Source organism: Meles meles, chromosome 6 (genome assembly GCF_922984935.1).
Source record: "Meles meles chromosome 6, mMelMel3.1 paternal haplotype, whole genome shotgun sequence".
Lineage (NCBI taxonomy): Eukaryota > Metazoa > Chordata > Mammalia > Carnivora > Mustelidae > Meles > Meles meles.
In genome coordinates this window covers 123,832,178-123,852,086 of record NC_060071.1, presented here as the reverse complement: position 1 = coordinate 123,852,086, position 19,909 = coordinate 123,832,178, and the positions used below count along the sequence as shown (strand labels likewise).

Genomic DNA, 19,909 nt, shown 5'->3' with positions numbered 1-19,909 from the left:
AAAAACAGCTTTTGTTTGGGATGTTATTTTTCACTTTTGGTTTGCTTATTTTTGTCCCAGGTGAGGAGACCCTCTCTAAAGTGATTTGTTATTTGTTCATCTTTCTTTAAGCTGGTCCAGGGAGCTTCTCAAAAATCCCATTTTGGTCCCAACACATTAGCCTTTTAGGATAAGCCCACTACTGAGACTATTCCTTTTATTCCTCCTTTAAGAGATACAATTTTGGTGCTGTTAATCAAAAATATTTAAGTTGTGCCTTGTACTTTCCATTAGGACATCTGGATTTTATTTAATTTTGATTCTTGCCAAAGTCACGGTAGTTAGCCTAGTCAGGGAGGTATAGCATGGAATAGCATGTTTCCTTAGAGTAATACATTTTTATTTGGACCCAAAAGGACTGAAGGATAGGTTGACTGTAAAAACATGGTATTTGGTAATTGGGCAAGGTTCTTGAAGAAGACAGATTGTGAACTGTTTTTCCCAGGTACAGAATAGTGAGAAGTAAGAAGGCAGGGTCTGTAAGCATGACTTTAAGGTTCTGATCTCTTGGGAATAAAGAAAGAAAGATAACTGGTTAATTTATTGTAGCTTCCCTGCTTGATAAAATACAGTAAGAACAAGAAATTCATAGAGAGGTACTATCTTTTTTCAAAGTGTTCTTTCAATCATGATTGAACATGTAGTTGTAAGTTGTAAGATACAAAAGGGAGAAATGCAAAACGGTCTTCCTTCCACACAGCAATGTGACCGAGAGGGAATGCTTGCTGTTACAGCTCATGTCCATCATCCTGATTAGTTGCTTAATCTGATTACTGTTCTTTGTGTTCCATATGTCAGATGCAGGGCTTTAAAACCAGCCCCAATTTTTTTTTTAGCTCCATTATAATTAAACAGTTCATAAAACATGCAGATTTTCCAGGCAGTGAAGTTTTTAAAAGACAGTATGCTTTTATTATAGGGTAGATTTCTGATAGATTCTCAGATTATTAAAATCAGTGATTCTGGGAGTGGGAGTGTTAGCTATGAATGGGAATTCACGTTCTCCTCCCCAATCTCTACTTATAATGAGAGATGTTACAGAGAGGGGATTATTACTGTAAATGATTTGGAGATAGAGAAAAAGCTGAAAGCCACTGGCTTAGAGGAAAGACATGGAACCAGGGGTCCCCAGTGAGCTACATCTTAGTAGTTGATTGAGACAGTGATCTGGTGCTCCAAGCAAAACAAAACAAAACAAAGCCATCTTTCTGTATGATTATCTAATTTATTTCCTCTTTGGGGCCGTGGAGACTCAGCCAAACTTAATCTTTTGATTCTTATACTCTGTGGAGCAGTTCATTTTATTTATGAATTTGTATTCCTGCTGAATTATAGATTTACATTCCTACTTGGCTGCTTGGTCCCTAGATCTCCCCAAACCTTCTGACATCCATCCATTTCTCTGTTCTCTTACTTTTTTTTTTTTCCCTTCTTGTTACTGCTACCTTCTGAATAATGTCTCTGTAGTTTCAGAACAGAGCTGGGTCAGACTCATTAGCCAGAGTAAGTATTGGTGGCAATTAAGAAGTCACATTCAGAATTAGCTAGAGATTTGATTCCCTGAAGTAATAGCAACACCCTAAGAGAGAAAGCCTTACCCTGGGGAGGAAGGAAGGAAGCAAACTGATGTGAATTGAAGTTGATGCTAATGAGTATTTGCTGGTTCTAGGCAGTGTCACTGCTCCCTGTCCTCTCACTCACCCATTCACTCACTTTGAAGGAGAGTCAAAGGGAAGTCTTAATTTGATGTGCCACAACTGGGAGTTAGTTCTGCGTTCTGGAAAGGGAAGTACTAGCGATTTTGGTGCCTTTCTATTTATTATAGAATTGTTTATGTGACTGATACTTCTTATTGAAAGTGATAGCACCTTACATTTCATTAACTGTGATAGCATATGTGAAAAGACTCTGAAAATTGTGAAATATTCTTAAAAATGCAAGCTTTTCTTTTTAAAACCCCCCTATAGACCCTATTGTTCCAATTCAAGAGGAGGACTAGGTTACAGAGGTTGTATGATTTGTTCAAGGTCATGCAGCTAAGTGACTCCCTGAGGATCAAGCCCAGCTCTTCTGGCTCTAGGGCTAGGCCTGGTGATTCTTTTTTTTTTTTTTTTTTTTTTTTTTTTAAGATTTTATGTATTTATTTGACAGACAGAGATCACAAGTAGTGTGATCTACTACTACTACTAGTAGTAGTACTACTACAAGTAGTAGGCAGAGAAGCAGGTAGAGAGAGAGGAGGAAGCAGGCTCCCTGCTGAGCAGAGAGCGGGATGCAGGGCTCGATCCCAGCACCCTGGGATCATGACCTGAGCGGAAGGCAGAGGCTTTAACCCACTGAGCCACCCAGGCGCCCCTCTTTTTTTTTTTTTTTTTTTTTTTAAAGAGAGGAGAAAGAGAGAAAAAGTTGGTGGGGGAGAGGGAGAGGGAGAATATTATTTTTTCTTTTCTTTTCTCTTTCTTTCTTTCTTTTTTCTTTTAATTGTGTTATGTTAGTCACCATACAGTACATCGTTTGTTTTTTATGTAGTATTCCATGATTCATTGTTTGTGTATAACACCAAGTGCTCCATTCAATCCATGCCCTCCTTAATACCCACCACCAGGCTCATCTATCCCCTGACAAGGGGAGCCTGACACAGGACTTGATCTTACAAGTTTTAGATCATGATCTGAGCTAAAATCAAGAGTTACATACTTAAAAAAAAAAAAAAAGAGCTGGACACTTAACTGACTGAGCCACCCAGGCTCCCCTAGCCTCAACTGTGTTGATGCCCATGGAAATAATCTGCTAGACCAAATGAACTTGACTTGTGGTTCCCTGTTTGGATGGATTAATTTAAATAACAGACTATAATTTGAGAGACCTGAAGATGAAAGTCCCAGTGATTAAAAAAAGAAATTTTTTTTTTGCCCTATCTCTAAATTAAAACATCCTGACTCTTTCTTCTTAGTCCTACTACTCCTGATGGATCTCCAGTCCAGACCAGCTATACCCAGCCTTGGTCTCCCTCACCATATAGTAGCCAGCTTTCATGCCTTGCTATGATCTCACATACTCAGCAAAGTTCAGGCTCTTGAGCCAGAGTGTCTGGGTTCAAATACTGCCTATACACTGCCTATATACAAATGAGGGTTTTTTCATCTGTAAAATGGAGATGATAATGTGCCTCAAAGGGTTGTTGTGAGGGTTAAGTTCATTAAAATATGATAAGTGATCACAAATGTTAGCTGCTATTGTCTCTAGATAGCTAGAGAGATTTCCATGCAGGATTCATGCAATTTCCATGCAGGATCAATATCATAGATATTTTTCTGAAAGGATTGTTGGTAACCTGGAACGCATCTGTGAGGAAAGTGTTCAGTGAAATTGATGACAAAGTGATGTTGAATAGTTCATAGATCCCTGTTACTCAGTAATTTCCAGTATAATCTCCTTCCCTTTTCTCTGACTCCCTTCCTATCTCCCATGTATTCTGTTTCCCCCCCTCTCCCTCTAAGTCATATCTAACTGGCCCCTAACTTGAATATAGCATTTGATACATTTTACTGCAAGGTATATAACTCTGCGTGCCTTCCTCATAGAATGTTTTCAGCACCTAGCCAGGGGACCAGCTATGTGGGGGACATGCTGTGGGACTAACGTGTTCTCTGCCTCATTCTTGGTTCTGTCTTTCTCCTTCTCCCATCTAAGCAACCTCACCTATCTGTCCACCTTCCCATTCTCTAGGCCTCTCATTGTCTTCTGTGACCCTCTCATTGGGGAAATTGTCATTTCCCCACATGCTTTACCTGTGTGGCAAGTCACAGATGTGTTCCTGTGGAGCAGAAGAACCCCAGGGAGCACAAAGACCTTTATCAGTGAACAACACCGAGGCTGAGCCGGTGGTTTGAATTTGGGCCACTGGAAGCATCTTCTTGCTCTTGGCAGAATAATAGGCATCCAGCTTTTACTTAACGATTAGAGGCTTCTAGCTCTTATATCTGTTTTGTTTTCCTTTCCAAGTATTATCTGCAGTCACCTCCGGTTAATGTTTACTCCCCTTTCTATATGGACTTATCTTGTACTCTCCTATACTTTATGCTTCAATCCTGCCTTACTATGTCCATCTCATTTTTAATCTCCAAGATGCGCTGGCAAGGAAGAGCTCTGGCTTCCTTGTGTGACCTTGAGCAAATTATGTGACCTCTCTGAATTGGTTTCTGGATCTGTCAAATGGATAAGAACATTGACCTGCCTCCCTCTGGTGGTTGTTACGAGACTCAAATGAGAGACATGTGTCATACAGACATGTCCACAAAGAAATAGAAGAAAGAATAGACAGGGTTTTAATTTGAATCTCCCTGATGGCTAGTGATGATGAACATTTTTTCATGTGTCTGATAGTCATTTGTATGTCTTTGTTGGAGAAGTGTCTGTTCATATCTTCTGCCCATTTTTTGATATGATTATCTGTTTTGTGTGTGTTGAGTTTGAGAAGTTCTTTGTAGATCCTGGATATCAACCTTTTGTCTGTACTGTCATTTACAAATATCTTCTCCCATTCCGTGGGTTGCCTCTTTGTTTTGTTGACTGTTTCCTTTGCTGTGCAGAAGCTTTTGATCTTGATGAAGTCCCAAAAGTTCATTTTTGCTTTTGTTTCCTTGGCCTTTGGAGACATATCTTGAAAGAAGTTGCTGTGGCTGATATCGAAGAAGTTACTGCCTATGTTCTCCTCTAGGATTCTGATAGATTCCTGTCTCACGTTGAGGTCTTTTATCCATTTCGAGTTTATCTTTGTGAACGGTGTAAGAGAATGGTCGAGTTTCATTCTTCTACATATCGCTGTCCAGTTTTCCCAGCACCATTTATTGAAGAGACTGTCTTTTTTCCATTGAATATTTTTTCCTGTTTTGTCGAAGATTATTTGACCATAGAGTTGAGGGTCCATATCTGGGCTCTCCACTCTGTTCCACTGGTCTATGTGTCTGTTTTTATGCCAGTACCACGCTGTCTTGGTGATCACAGCTTTGTAGTAAAGCTTGAAATCGGGTAACGTGATGCCACCAGTTTTGTTTTTGTTTTTCAACATTTCCTTAGCAATTCGGGGTCTCTTCTGACTCCATACAAATTTTAGGATTATTTGCTCCAGCTCTTTGAAAAATATTGGTGGAATTTTGATCGGAATGGCATTAAAAGTATAGATTGCTCTAGGCAGTATAGACATTTTAACAATGTTTATTCTTCCAACCCAAGAGCATGGAACAGTCTTCCATCTTTTTGTGTCTTCTTCAGTTTCTTTCATGAGTGTTCTGTAGTTCCTCGAGTACAGGTCCTTTACTTCTTTGGTTAGGTTTATGCCCAGGTATCTTACGGTTCTTGGTGCTATAGTAAATGGAATCGATTCTCTAATTTCCCTTTCTGTATTTTCATTGTTAGTGTATAAGAAAGCCACTGATTTCTGTACATTGACTTTGTATCCTGCCACGTTACTGAATTGCTGTATGAGTTCTAGTAGTTTGGGGGTGGAGTCTTTGGGGTTTTCCATATAAAGAATCATGTCATCTGCGAAGAGAGAGAGTTTGACTTCTTCCTTGCCAATTTGGATACCTTTTATTTCTCTTTGTTGTCTGATTGCCGTTGCTAGAACTTCTAATACTATGTTGAACAAGAGTGGTGAGAGTGGGCATCCTTGTCGTGTTCCTGATCTCAACGGGAAGGCTGCAAGCTTTTTCCCATTGAGGATGATATTTGCTGTGGGTCTTTCATAGATAGATTTTATGAAGTTCAGGAATGTTCCCTCTATCCCTATACTTTGAAGTGTTTTCATCAGGAACGGATGCTGGATTTTGTCAAATGCTTTTTCTGCATCAATTGAGAGGACCATGTGGTTCTTCTCTCTTCTCTTATTGATGTGTTCTATCACACTGATTGATTTGCGAATGTTGAACCAACCTTGCAACTCAGGGATGAATCCCACCTGGTCATGGTGGATAATCTTTTTAATGTGCTGCTGGATCCTGTTTGCTAGGATCTTGTTGAGAATCTTTGCATCCTTATTCATCAGTGATATTGGTCTGAAATTCTCCTTTTTGGTAGGGTCTTTGCCTGGTTTGGGGATCAGGGTAATGCTGGCTTCATAAAAAGAGTCTGGAAGTTTTCCTTCTGCTTCAATTTTTTGGAACAGCTTCAGGAGAATTGGTGTTATTTCTTCTTTGAAAGTTTGGTAGAATTCCCCAGGGAATCCGTCAGGTCCTGGGCTCTTGTTTTTTGGGAGGTTTTTGATCACTGCTTCAATCTCATTACTAGATATCGGTCTATTCAGGTTGTCAATTTCTTCCTGGTTCAATTTTGGGAGTTTGTAGCTTTCCAGGAATGCATCCATTTCATCTAGGTTGCTTAGCTTTTGGCATATAACTGTTGGTAATAACATTGAGATACCACCTAACACCAGTTAGAATGGCCAAAATTAGCAAGACAGGAAACAACATGTGCTGGAGAGGATGTGGAGAAAGGGGAACCCTCTTACACTGTTGGTGGGAATGCAAGTTAGTGCAGCCACTTTGGAGAACAGTGTGGAGATTCCTGAAGAAATTAAGAATAGAGCTTCCCTATGACCCTGCAATTGCACTGCTGGGTATTTACCCCAAAGATACAGATGTAGTGAAAAGAAGGGCCATCTGTACCCCAATGTTTATTGCAGCAATGGCTACGGTCGCCAAACTGTGGAAAGAACCAAGATGCCCTTCAACGGATGAATGGATAAGGAAGATGTGGTCCATATACACAATGGAGTATTATGCCTCCATCAGAAAGGACGAATACCCAACTTTTGTAGCAACATGGACAGGACTGGAAGAAATTATGCTGAGCGAAATAAGTCAAGCAGAGAGAGTCAAGTATCATATGGTTTCACTTATTTGTGTAGCATAACAAATAACATGGAGGACATGGGGAGATGGAGAGGAGAGGGAGTTGAGGGAAACTGGAAGGGGAGATGAACCATGAGAGACTATGGACTCTGAAAAACAACCAGAGGGTTATGAAGGGGCGGCGGGGGGGTGGGGGGTGGGGTGGGGTGGGAGGTTGAGGAACCAGGTGGTGGGTAATAGGGAGGGCACGTACTGCATGGAGCACTGGGTGTGATGCCAAAACAATGAACACTGTTATGCTGTAAATAAGCAAATAAAAATAAATAAATTAAAAAAAAAAAAAAGAATAGACAGGGTTATGTCTTCCGTCATCTCATTGCCTGTATCAGTATGTTTAAGCATGGACTGTGAGTTCTAAGCAATCTGTACTTTTCCAGATCTTCCTTATGCACACTGGAATTGGAAACCTCCAATTGCCATGTATTCTTAGTTGCTGTTTTGTGTTTGGTTCAGCTGTTTTCCAAATATTCTCTAAATCCCACCCTCTGAGGCCTTCACTTTTCTAGCCTAGCTTAACCTGTGCCTCTCATGTTCTTACAGGGTGTCGTGCTATAGAAATTGCTTATCTTTGTATGGTGACCAGATGGCTTACACATTGCTTGTGCACATAATATATTCTTAAAAAAATATTTAGGGTATTCTCCTTGGGTTTTAGAGCTATAGAAAGCAAGGCAAGGGAGGATCGTTTTTTGGGTTTTTTTTTTTTCTTTCTCTATTTTGTTTCTTAGTAGCTTCCCTAATAAAAGGTGCTGCCAACTGAGTGTTCAGTGCAGGTTGCTAACTGTAGATAAATAAATGTAGATGTTTTGTTAAATACATTTGTTACAAGTCTGACTTTTTCCCAGTGGATTTCTATTTAGTTTGAACAGAAAAAACCCTGAGTTTATTAGCACCTGATACTAATATATGTGACATGGTTTATTTATAAACATTTCTCAGAGTATATTACAGTGAGAGTTAATTTTTTATCTTCAGGCACTAATCCCATTATTTATATGTGGAGCAGAAGGGTTTATAGTATATGGATTTTCTTCCTCCTCCCCAAGTGATTAAAGTCTGAATGTTTTAACCACCGTGAACTATTTTTGAGTATAAAGAAATGTTCCCTTGGTATAGTTGTAACATTATTGTAATTTCTGAGATTTTGTGTCTTCATTAAATAAGTAGCTAAGATAACTTCTCTGTGCTTTAAATGAGGTTAGAGTAATTAGAATTTCCTACTTGGAGAAAATTCAGCACTTGTCAGTGTATATTAGTTTTACACTAATACCAATATTAGTATTAGTATATCCAAAACTCTTGAAGACAGTTGTGGGGAAAGATTAAAGTTAATATTTGAATTTTTATTGAATGAGTTTGAGTCCACCTATGCATAGCTAATTCGTCACTAAGACTTTTTATTTTAGAAACTGTATTTCTTAAAAATGTTTACTACCTTCTTAATGCTTTCCAGGAACCAGATCCTGAATTGCCAGTGTCTCAGGTAAAGGTTTAGTTTAGCAACCTTTAGTTTAGAGAATACTATAATTTCAATTGCTTACTTGGTCCTATAGATTAGAAAACTCGCTGCATATCTATTAGTGCTGTTATAAAATTAGCCATCTCTACCAGATGTTCTGTACCTTTTTATGTAAAGTATTATATTTCCAACATTTTTGGATGAGTAGTCTTATGGTCTTAAGACTTGGAGTTTAAATAGAAATGACCAATATTGACCAGAGGATGAGAAAATTAGAGAAGGAGCCAAGGGGAATCAGGAGCTTAGAAAGCGAGCCAAGGGGCGCCTGGGTGGCTCAGTGGGTTAAAGCCTCTGCCTTCAGCTCAGGTCATGATCCCAGGGTCCTGGGATCGAGCCCCGCATCGGGCTCTCTGCTTGGCAGGGAGCCTGCTTCCTCCTCTCTCTCTCTCTCTGCCTGCCTCTCTCCCTACTTGTGATCTCTATCTGTCAAATAAATAAATAAAATCTTTAAAAAAAAAAAAAAAAAGAAAGCTAGCCAAGAAGTCAGCAGAGCCCCAGGTGTCCAAAAAGACCATGATGGATAGGGCAGTGTCTTGAGTAAAGATTAGGCTAACTCTGCTTGGGAAGGGCTTGGTTTTAGAGAGCGGTGCCTGCCACCATGAGGAAGAAAGGAAGGAACACTACTGGCTAGATAGCCATGTCTACCAAATCATTGCGGCATCGGAGGTGGCCAGAGAGACCTGCTAACTGGAGGAGACCCAGTGAATAGTCTGGAGGGAATCCAAGGAGAGGAGGTGAAGCTTTTAACTGCGAGGGTTTCCAGTAGGTCTGGGAATAAGGTGAAGGGACAAAAGTGCTACAAATCAGAGAGCTTCAGTATTTCCAGGTGTTTGCCCCACCACATGACAGAGAATTGTAACAGTGGCTTTTAGGTAAATAAACAGTTTGGAACCTCATATGTGGTTCATGTGAGTAATCATACAAACTTGTAGAAGAAAGCAAGATACAAAGTACTCTGATAGAGGTCTGTGTGGCATTAAACAAGCATGTAAATGGGTTAAAAGGTAGCACTCTGTTCTTGAAAAGAATTTAAACATTGTCTGCAGTGTTCATAATCATTACCAAATTGATAGATGGTACAGAACTGTTTTTTGCATAATATATGCACAATTCATTTGAGAAGGACCTAAATTATAAATAGAGTAAGTAATGTGCTTTTGGTTTTCAGTCATTTTGGAAGATTTTGTTAAAATTAAATTAAAACACCAATAATTTGCACTGTATGGTTTTAAAACTGTAAATGGCATTTGAAAGTTTCCAACCAGCGCAGGAACTTGATAAAGGATCTGTATTTAATATTGCTTTTCTGCTCTGTTACTGTAGACTGAATTATTCACTGGATAGTGATCTAGAAGAATAAAAAAGGAACAAGTTTGACAGGATTCTTTTGAGCTCATTATTCACACATTTTGCCTTCCTCCTTTGCACATTTTTACAACTTCAAAATAAATGAGACTTCACAATAACAATTCAATATTTTGTGCCTCAGTTTTTCATTTTCATAGAGTAGGCAGAGTGTCAAATGTTACTGATTCTTATGATGGCTCAATCAGGTTAGACAGACTGTTCTTTGGTGGCCTTATTCTAATAATAACCTAACAAAATTGTTTCTTTTATGTCTTAAACTAGTGGCCTCAAATTCTGTATTAAAAGGAACAGGACAATTTAAACATGTTTTGCTCATTCACTAGAGTTTTCACCTTGTTTATTTTCATAACTAAAATGGGATCAGCCTCACAGAAGATAGTACAAGCAAAGCATTATTTCCCTGATGTTATTGCCTCAAGAGTAATGTCCTGTAGACAGCCTCAGTGGGCAAATGAGATGGGATTATGTTTCACAGACAAAGAAGGACATAACTGACATGATGATTACTTGCTTAGATTGGGAGACTCTGTGCTTTTCCCTTGAGAAAAGTTCTGACACTTCTATGATTTTTGTTGATTTCACAGTACTTCCAGTGGATGGGTATTCAAATATATTTACTACATGACCCTGTCATTTATTAACAATTTAAACATTATCTGATAATACTAATTTATGTTTTTATTCAGATCCAAGGGGCAGTTTGGGATCATCCATTAGGCTTTGTTATGCAGTTTACTTTAATCACTGATTAGTTTTGAACTTTTTTTTTTTTAATTTAAACAGAGGATTTTAGGGCTGTAAAACATACTTGGCTTGTTTCCAAAATAAAATTTTTAATTTTTTTTTTTTAAAGCCAAAGCCCCATCTGCTGTTTTCATTAAAATCCTAAGAATTGTTCACATTGCCAAGAGCTGTTCTTTGAATACAGTCTGATGTTTAATCGAGCAGTGGTATGTGATTTTCAAGGTCATTTTTGTTAGGACAGAAGGAAAATCAGGAAGATTAATATTCTCAAATACTGATGAAATTTAAAATTAAGTAATGGTTAAATCGATTTTATTATAGATCTTTAAATATACAAGATTCCCATCATTATTTCTACTTCTGAAGAATTAGGTTCCAGAAACTGAAATAAATATAGATCTCTTTACCTTTTTTAAAAAGTGAATTCTTATGGAATCACATTTTTAAAAAGATGTGAAGCATTTATGCATTTGGTGGGGAGGGAACAGTGGATTTACTTTCTTTTGTTTTGCTTAGCATAATATTAAAAACAGTTGCACCTTCTTAATATTTAATAGTAGGTAGACGGATGTCAGGAAGCATGATGGAGTAGACTGTAACAGAAGTTACATGCAAATTGTTAAGATATGTGCAGGGAAAATTAATGCCCAATATATAAATGATACTATAATAATTAGAACATGGCTTTTAGAAGGTCAATTTGACTGGGACTCCCAAGTCCTAGTTTTGAAGCTTCATGAGCTCCTCCTCATCAGGATGAAAGTCCATACACCTCACTGTGGCATCCAGGGTCTGCCATCAGCCCTTTGCCTTTTTCTCCAGTTTCTTCTCTGACTGCTGCCTCAGCTGAACCTGATTCAACCATATACCAACTGATTTGGATTTGCTAAACTTGTCATGAGCCTTCAAGCTAGCCTGTCCTGGTCCCGCTGCTTTGCCTATCACATGCTTTCCAGTCTTCGCCACTAGCAAACTCTTTTCTCCACCCTCTGGGCAGCTGGGTGCCAGTCTCTGCCTTCCCACAGTATGCTCCCGACTTTCATTATTGCGTTTTCCCAACAACACTGAAATTCGTGTGAGCTGGGAGAGCTGTGGTTTACCTACAGGGAGGCCTGTAGGTAGCAGGTGCTCCCTAGTAATATGGGAGTGAACCGGCGGAGCCCACATCTTGCTTTACTGTTTCAAAGAAAATGCTGCAGTCCTCCTTCCTGTCCACCAGACTGCTGAACAAGCAACGCCCTCCTGAGAAATGAAAGCCATCAGATGCTTGAAGGGCAGTATGAGCCGTGGGGACCCAAGATAAATCAGGACTACTTATTTCCATCTTTGAAGTTAAATTAAACCATTAGTTCAAGCGAGGGATGGCTTCCCTGACCATACTTGTATAGATCTGCCAACCTTCCTTGATCTTTGAGGATTGAAAACCTCCAATTGTTTCCACATTTCAGTGGCTCCCACAGTTAGATGCAGTTCCAATTGGAATTGATTTTTTTTTTTTTTACAAATTCTTTGATTCTGTGTTCTGCTCATTCAGTTGTGTTAAATCCACACAGTTGAAACATTTTATTGTAAGTTATCTGATGAGAATCCAATAAACCTTACCCAGGAAAGTATAAGCCTAAAAAGCCAATCATCTAACCAAATTTAATTTCATTTTAGGAACCTAAGTATGCAATGAAGGCAGCCTTCTTTATTCCCATTAAAGTGAAAGCATAAAGATTTTCTTCTTTCCTTAAACATTTTTGTCTGCTATATGCATTCCAATTATTTTAGCCCACAAAAGGATCTCTGCTTTTTAATTCCTATAAAACTATTTTCTATACCACAAACCTGTCATCTATCATGCACTGCTTTGCCTTCACACTTAATTCAGATTGGTGATGTGTTCAGGGAAATTAAGATCCCAGTTTTAATCTTCCCGTGTTTCCTTTTCAGAACCTAGCCCAATGCCATGTAACTAGGAGGTGTTCAGTAGATATGGACTGAGTGCGTGAGTGAATGCTTCTTGGGTTCTTGATGTGAGGACTTTTTGGACCTCTGTAGCTCTCATCTGTTCCTCTCTCAGTCCCTTTGCGTTCCTTCAGCCTGCTTCACAGCCTGATGTGTGAGCCCTCCTCACACCGTCCCCCAAGTTCCCATGCTGCTGCTTCCTCTGTACTATTAGAGTCAATTCTGTGCTTCTGCTCAAGAGTTGCCTTCTTCCCAGCTCCTCCACTGGACAAGCTTTATTGCTCTTTGCTTCTATTCTCTAGTGAAGCAGAAAGGTAAACATTTCTGATAAAGCCATTTTAAATGTTTAAGAAGATATTTAACTGTGCAGACCTTGACATCTAATTTCTCAAGGTAGAGCAAAGCTGATATTTTCCAGATTCCTTAATTGCCTTTTCTATTTCCTCCCACCCCCACCCCCACTTTCTAGCAGGTTTTCTACTGGCTAGATCCCAAAGCAACCAAGATTGTGTTAAGTAGTTATTGGGAATTGGGAGAAATTGATCTTAGTTCAAGTCAACATTTTTGGAATACCAATGTGTGCAGAAACCGTAGGTGTTACGGAAAATTCAGAACTGAACAAGGTAAAAAAGAATTGAGTTCTGGGGAAGGGAGGGCTAACCTATGCCCAGTTACAGTTTCTCAAGTATGGTAAGTACATATAATAGGAGTATAAAGAGAATGCTCTGTGAGGAAGACAAGAGGGAAGTAGGTTTAGAGCTAAACCATCAAGAAGGTCTTCATGATGGACTCTGGTCCTGAAGGAGGAAGGCAGAAAGAGCACTGTGGTCGTAGCTTTATTAATTTGTTTTCAAATTACTATTCTAGTAAAATTTTCTCTTAAGATCTTCTTTTACTTATAAAAAGTCACGTTAGAAGACTACCAGGTAATTACAATACTTTTATTTACTAGGTAATTGATCTAATGGGTGTTTCTTGATTAGTAATGACCTTGCCTTCTTTTATTAGTTTCTTGACATAGCCATTTAAATTAATATAATGCACTAAGTGGTAAACAGGCCCAATGGAAACTTAGACAATAATAAAGCTTCTGTGGGCAGTACTTCTAATACTACTTAATATATGCTTTATTTTATCCACGCTTATAGGCAGCTTGGATTTTAAAGGCACGAGCACTAACTGAAATGGTATACATAGATGAAATTGATGTAAATCAGGAAGGAATTGCAGAAATGATGCTGGATGAAAATGCTATTGCTCAAGTTCCACGTAAGTATGGGTTTTTCCCTTAAGTAAATGAAATGCCGTTAGGAGGAAGAATAATACTCTTTGTATATAAAAGAAACATATGACATTATATACATGAAAAAACATTCCATTACGTAAATGGTCTCTATCTTGCCATACAGTACAAAGACTTTCCTTCCTCTATTCAATTATATTATCTTAAACTTAAGATATGAGATTGATGTATAAAACCATTTTTCAATAAAAGCTATACTATGCATTTAAAAAATTTTATATTTAAAAGATATCCTAGCTGAACTGTTTATCTAACCTATCAGAAGATTGTTTATCTCAGAGTAGAAACACTGGAAGCACCCAAACAGCAGAAGTGTTCTAAAAGGATTATTTAAAAAGATGATCACTGTAATAATTGAAGGTGGTTTGCTCTCATGCATGATGTGAAGTGATGTGAAGTGATACGCTGGCCCATGAATGCCTCTTGGTGTTGTCACAGAAGCCCGGTCCCCAGCTTACGGATGTGCTGGCGCAAATGGTATTGAGTGACTGCCGTGACATGTGGTGGTCTTGCTGGAATTTGATAGTTACAACAGTTATCAGCCATTGATATGTTTGAAAGATAATAACTTTTAAAACTTCAAATGAAAATTGAGGGAAAAAAATACATATGGTTCATGTTAAAAATGAATCCCCCCCCCCCCATCGTTTTGCTGTTTTGGAGCTAAAATGTCTAAATTCTTGATTTTGTACCAGAAATAAACTATGAGTATCTTTGGAGCTTGCTAGCCTTAGTTTGAACCCCAGCTCTACTAACGGGTTGACCTCTTTGCTTAACCCTCTAAGCCTTTGCTGAATGGGTGAATATTACTTGCCTTACAGACTTAGTGTGAGGATTACATGTGATAACGTAAAACAACATGATAGATATTCAGTAAATATCAGTCTCAAACACATTTTTCCCTAAAATACATTTCCTGGGGGCGCCTGGGTGGCTCAGTGGGTTAAGCCGCTGCCTTCGGCTCAGGTCATGATCTCAGGGTCCTGGGATCAGGTCCCGCATCGGGCTCTCTGCTCGGCAGGAAGCCTGCTTCCCTCTCTCTCTCTCTGCCTGCCTCTCTATCTACTTGTGATCTCTCTCTGTCAAATAAATAAATAAAATCTTAAAAAAAAAATACATTTCCTGTTATTAATGTCCTTTCACTAGACCAGCGCATTCCTGAAAATTACATTAGCTGACAGTTTTTACATTAGTAAAAACATTAGTAAAAACATTAGTTAGATTAGTAACTCATATATTAATTGAATTTGCCATCTCATCTCATAGGCCCTGGCACATCTTTGAAACTCCCTGGAACTAATCAGACGGGAGGGCCTAGTCCAGCTATCAGGTATGCACTTCTCTTTCATACCATCTATCCTTAAATAGTGACCAGACTATAGGAGAATCTTCCTTTATTGACCTTCTTTGAATTTTCACAACGTACACTTTCCACAGGCCAATCACTCAAGCTGGAAGACCCATTACAGGTTTCCTTAGACCTGGCACACAAAGCGGAAGGCCTGGCACTATGGAGCAGGCCATCAGAACTCCCAGAACTGCCTACACAGCTCGCCCGATCACCAGCTCATCTGGAAGATTTGTCAGGCTGGGAACGGTAAATTCTGACAGCTTTACCACAGTTTTCTATTACCAAAGTAACTTTATAGTTTATCATTTTTTGCTCTTGTTATAGTGGAAGGTTATATGGAAGATTTTTTACAGGTTTTTTTTTTTTTTTTTTTACTTATGTTGCCTTTATAATTTTTATGCTCATTAAACTCAATTTATGTTTCAAGAGAAAGTTTCAGATCTTGTTCTGTCATTTTCCCCCACAGGCTTCCATGCTTACAAGTCCTGATGGACCTTTTATAAACTTATCGAGACTGAATTTAACAAAATATGCCCAGAAACCTAAATTGGCAAAGGTATGTACTTAAAATGATTGTATTTAATGAAGTAACATTTAGATATATTATCATAACAACATTGTAGGAAATAGGAAAAAAATGGTGAAGGAAAGGCGATATCTTGATTGAAATGGAAATGTTTAATTACTGAACTATGTAAAACTTCTCTTATTCTTTTGAGTTAAGAAAAGTCCATCAGAAATAAAGTTCATATACCATCATTATAGGAAATTCTTTTTCCTCTGATAAACAAGAGCAATTTTTTTTTTTTTTTAAAGATTTTATTTATGTATTTGACAGACAAGAGATCACAAGCAGGCAGAGCAGCAGGCAGAGAGAGAGAGAGAAGCAGGCTCCCCGCTGAGCAGAGAGCCCAATGTGGGGCTCGATCCCAGGACCCTGGGATCATGACCTGAGCTGAAGGCAGAGGCTTTAACCCACTGAGCCACCCAGGTGCCCCAACAAGAGCAATTTTTAAAAAAAATTTAAATTCTAGTTAGTTAACCTACAGTGCAATATTGGTTTCTGGAATAGAATTCTGTGATTCATCACTTACATACAACAATCACCCAGTGCTCATCTCAACAAATGCTTTCCTTAATCCCCATCACCCATCTAGCCCATCCCCCATCCACCTCCCTCCATCAACCCTCAGTTTGTTCTGTACTGTTAAGGGTCTCTTATGGTTTGTTTCCCTCTCTCCTTTTCTTTTTCTTTCCCCCTTCCCATATGTTTATCTTTTTAAAAATTCCACATATGAGTGAGATCATATGGTATTTGTCTTTCTCTAACTTGATTTGTTTCACTTAGCATAATACTCTCTAGCTCTATCCACATCATTGCAAATGGCAAGATTTCATTCTTTTTTGATGGCTGAGTAATATTTCTTTGTGTGTGTGTGTGTGTGTGTGTGTGTGTGTGTGTGTGTGTTTACACACACCACATCCTTTTTATCCATTCCTCAGCCATTGGACATTTGGGCTTTCTCCATAGTTTGGCTATTGTTGATAAAGGAACAGCAATTTATAACAAAGAAAGCAGATATACAGAATCATCTTCGTGGAAGGAAGCTTAGAAGGCCATCCGTGTCTGTGTGTGTTTTCTTTTTCATCTTGGACTCTTCTCAGAAAAATGATTTGCTGTCCTTGTAGAATTTTAGGATTGTCAAAAGGAAGATAAAAAAATATGTACTTCTAATTTGTAATTAGGCAGGCATCTCAATGTCACTGTCTGGCCTGAGTGACCCTTATGGAGAATTATGTTAATAATTCTAACTACTCAAAGAGGAGTTGCTCAGGGCACCTAGGTTACTCAGTCAGTTGAACGTCCAACTCTTCCTTTAGATTCAGGTCCATATCTCAGGGTTGAGACATGGAGCCCTGTATCTGGCTCTGTGTTCAGCAGGAAGTCTGCTTGAAGATTTTCTCCCTCTTCCCCTCCCCTCACTCCCATGTGCACATGTGCTTTCTCCCTCTCTCAAATAAATAAATAAATCTTAAAAAATAGATTAGGGGCACCTGGATGGCTCAGTGGGTTAAGCCTCTGCCTTCAGCTCGGGTCATGATCTCAGGTTCCTGGGATTGAGCCCCGCATCGGGCTCTCTCCTTGGCAGGGAGCCTGCTTCCTCCTCTCTCTCTGCCTGCCTCTCTGCCTACTTGTGATCTCTCTCTGTCAGATAAATAAAATCTTTAAAAAAAAAATAGATTAGATGCTCCTTTAAATTAAAGAGAAAGACTGAAAATAACTGTGTGTATGCATGGTAAGAGAGAGTGAGAAAGAGACAGAGAAAGGGCCTGAGAGGCCCATGACCTTTTCAGTCTAAAGATAAACTTGGAGTTCTTTGGCATAGTTCAGACACATGAGCATTTAGCTGGTGATGAAACTGGCCTAAGCTTAGCCCAGGTTTGTAGCTGTAATTTTTGTGAATTCTGTGCATTAGCGCTGAGTTCTTTCTGAATCTTAGTTCTAATGGTGTTTAACATATTTACTAAATGTCAAACACTGGGGAATATAAGAATGGTTGTTAGCCATATAGAGTTGAAATTAAAATCTGAAAAAGAAATGTCAGTTGATAGGGAATTATCCTATAATAACACTGGTGACATTTTAATTTCTTATTTGAAAGCAATCTGGTCAACTACACTTAGCAAAATTGCGAAGTTACACTTATTTCTCTTTGTGAGAATGGAGTATTAACAGGAACTCATATGGAATATCTCATTTCCCTGCCCTTTTAGGCCATTTACTTGAGGTGGCTGGATGGCTAGTTGGTACCACTGCTGTTTTCTTTTTCAAAGATTTATTTATTTGAGAGAAGAAGAGAGAGACAGAGGTGGGGGATGGTGATGCAGAGGAAGAGTGAGAGAGGGAAACTTAAGCAGACTCTGCACTCAGTGTGGAGCCTGATGTGAGGCTTGATCCCATGATCCTGAGATCATGACCTGAGCTGAAACCAAGAGTCAGTCACTTAACTGACTACACCACCTGGCCCCTGCCCCCACCCCACCCCCGACAGCGCCCCCCATTGCTGTTTTCTGTCCAGGGAGTGCAGTTCCATGAAGGCATCTCTGGTAAACTCAGATGCTTCCTGGTCTATGTTAATAGACTTAAACTGAACTAGATTTTGTGCCTTTTTAGTGTGTTGTAGAAATAATGCCCAGTAAGGGTGTCTGAGTGGCTCAGTCCATTAAGCATCTGCCTTCGGCTCAGGTCATGATCCCAGGGTCGTGGGATTGAGCCCTGCATCGGGCTCTCTGCTCCTCAGGGAGCCTTCTTCTCCCTCTGCCTCTGCCTTTCTCTCTCTCTGTCTCTCATGAATAAATAAACAAAATCTTAAAGAAAAAAAGAAAGAATGCCCAGTTTTCCTATCTTTGGTTTCCAATCCACCTTTCCTCATTGGAACTCATTTCTAATGAGTTTCATTTCACAGCAATGGTAGCACCAACCACACTTTTAACTTTTCTTTTTTATAACAGAACAAATGGAGGGTTAGGTATCGTTTTTAAAAGAAGGGCCTGGTCCTGACTTCTTTTTTCTTTCTTTGGTTGCCTCTTAAGTTTTCTCTGGTAATAACCTTGATACACTAGCCTCTTTACAAGTGTACAGTAATGGCTTTATGGACAAATGTGATACCATCAAGGGGTAATTCAGTAAATGCTTACTTATCCAGATGAGCTGAGGGAAGTAGCACAGTAATGGTCTTACAGTCATCATCTACACAGCCCGCTTTACACTCAAGCTCTACTTTGTTTCAGAAGGGACTTCCAGATTTCCCCCATGTCTAAAGTGTCATTATCAATATCATCATCACGATACTACATATGTAGAGTGTGTAATAGAATAGGCTAAATCTGTTTTGGGCACTTCCAAAGTTGGTCTTTTCGTTTGTCTCTTTCTAGTAAAATAGTATGTGTAATATGAAAAACACTGTTTAGTTATTTGAGTTTTCCAGTTTGCATTCTATAAAAACAGGAATCAGGCATAAATCGCTATATTTTAAAATGGTGATTGTAATAATGGATAGACCCTTAACTTGTAAAGGTACTTTTAAAGTACCTTGTTATTTTGGTTCAACCCAGCTGCTGTCAAAATGGTCTTTCAGTCTTGCTATAACAATACAGTGCTTTTGTTAAAATAAAATCTAATGTATTTTTGGCATTTTTTTCTTCATAGGCTTTGTTCGAGTATATCTTTCATCATGAAAATGATGTTAAGACCGTAAGTTTTGAATTCATGCCGTTTTCTCTTGTAATTTTTTCTGACATTGGGGATTTTGATTCTGAAATATTCTACTTTTTACCTTATAAACAGATGGAATTATTAAAAATTGGAGCATTACTGATACTTTCAAATCCACTGTCAGTTACAACAGGAAAATTTATTATAAATATAGAATTGGTAAGAACTGTGCCTGGTCCAAGAGAGTATATAGATATCCACTGAAGAGCAAGATACAGATAACTGAGAATATTGCATAATGTGTTTATGCTACACTATCTTTTTCATGCTAATAGTTAGCACTGTTGATCCATTTTTTTCCCCTGTGGTCCATATAGGGTATTATTATAGGTCATATGAGTGTTTCTTATTTCTTTGTAATGCACCCCTTCCCCACACAACATTTTATGATAGAAAAATTCAAACACACACAAGTAGAGAAAATAATATAATGAGCGAGTATCACTCA

General features: G+C 38.7%; 1 protein-coding gene across 2 annotated transcripts in view; it reads left to right on the top strand.

Moving 5' to 3' along the window:
* Positions 1 to 19,909, top strand: part of TTC8 (tetratricopeptide repeat domain 8) — a 64,570-nt gene that overhangs the window by 9,479 nt on the left and 35,182 nt on the right. Inside the window, exons 2-7 of one of the 2 annotated variants that reach the window (XM_046010181.1) lie at positions 8,404 to 8,433; positions 13,680 to 13,800; positions 15,101 to 15,164; positions 15,272 to 15,431; positions 15,652 to 15,741; positions 19,396 to 19,440. In XM_046010181.1, the coding sequence (XP_045866137.1) occupies positions 8,404 to 8,433; positions 13,680 to 13,800; positions 15,101 to 15,164; positions 15,272 to 15,431; positions 15,652 to 15,741; positions 19,396 to 19,440 (510 nt within the window). The remainder of the gene's footprint in view (positions 1 to 8,403; positions 8,434 to 13,679; positions 13,801 to 15,100; positions 15,165 to 15,271; positions 15,432 to 15,651; positions 15,742 to 19,395; positions 19,441 to 19,909) is intronic. The other variant, XM_046010182.1, reaches the window with a different exon arrangement.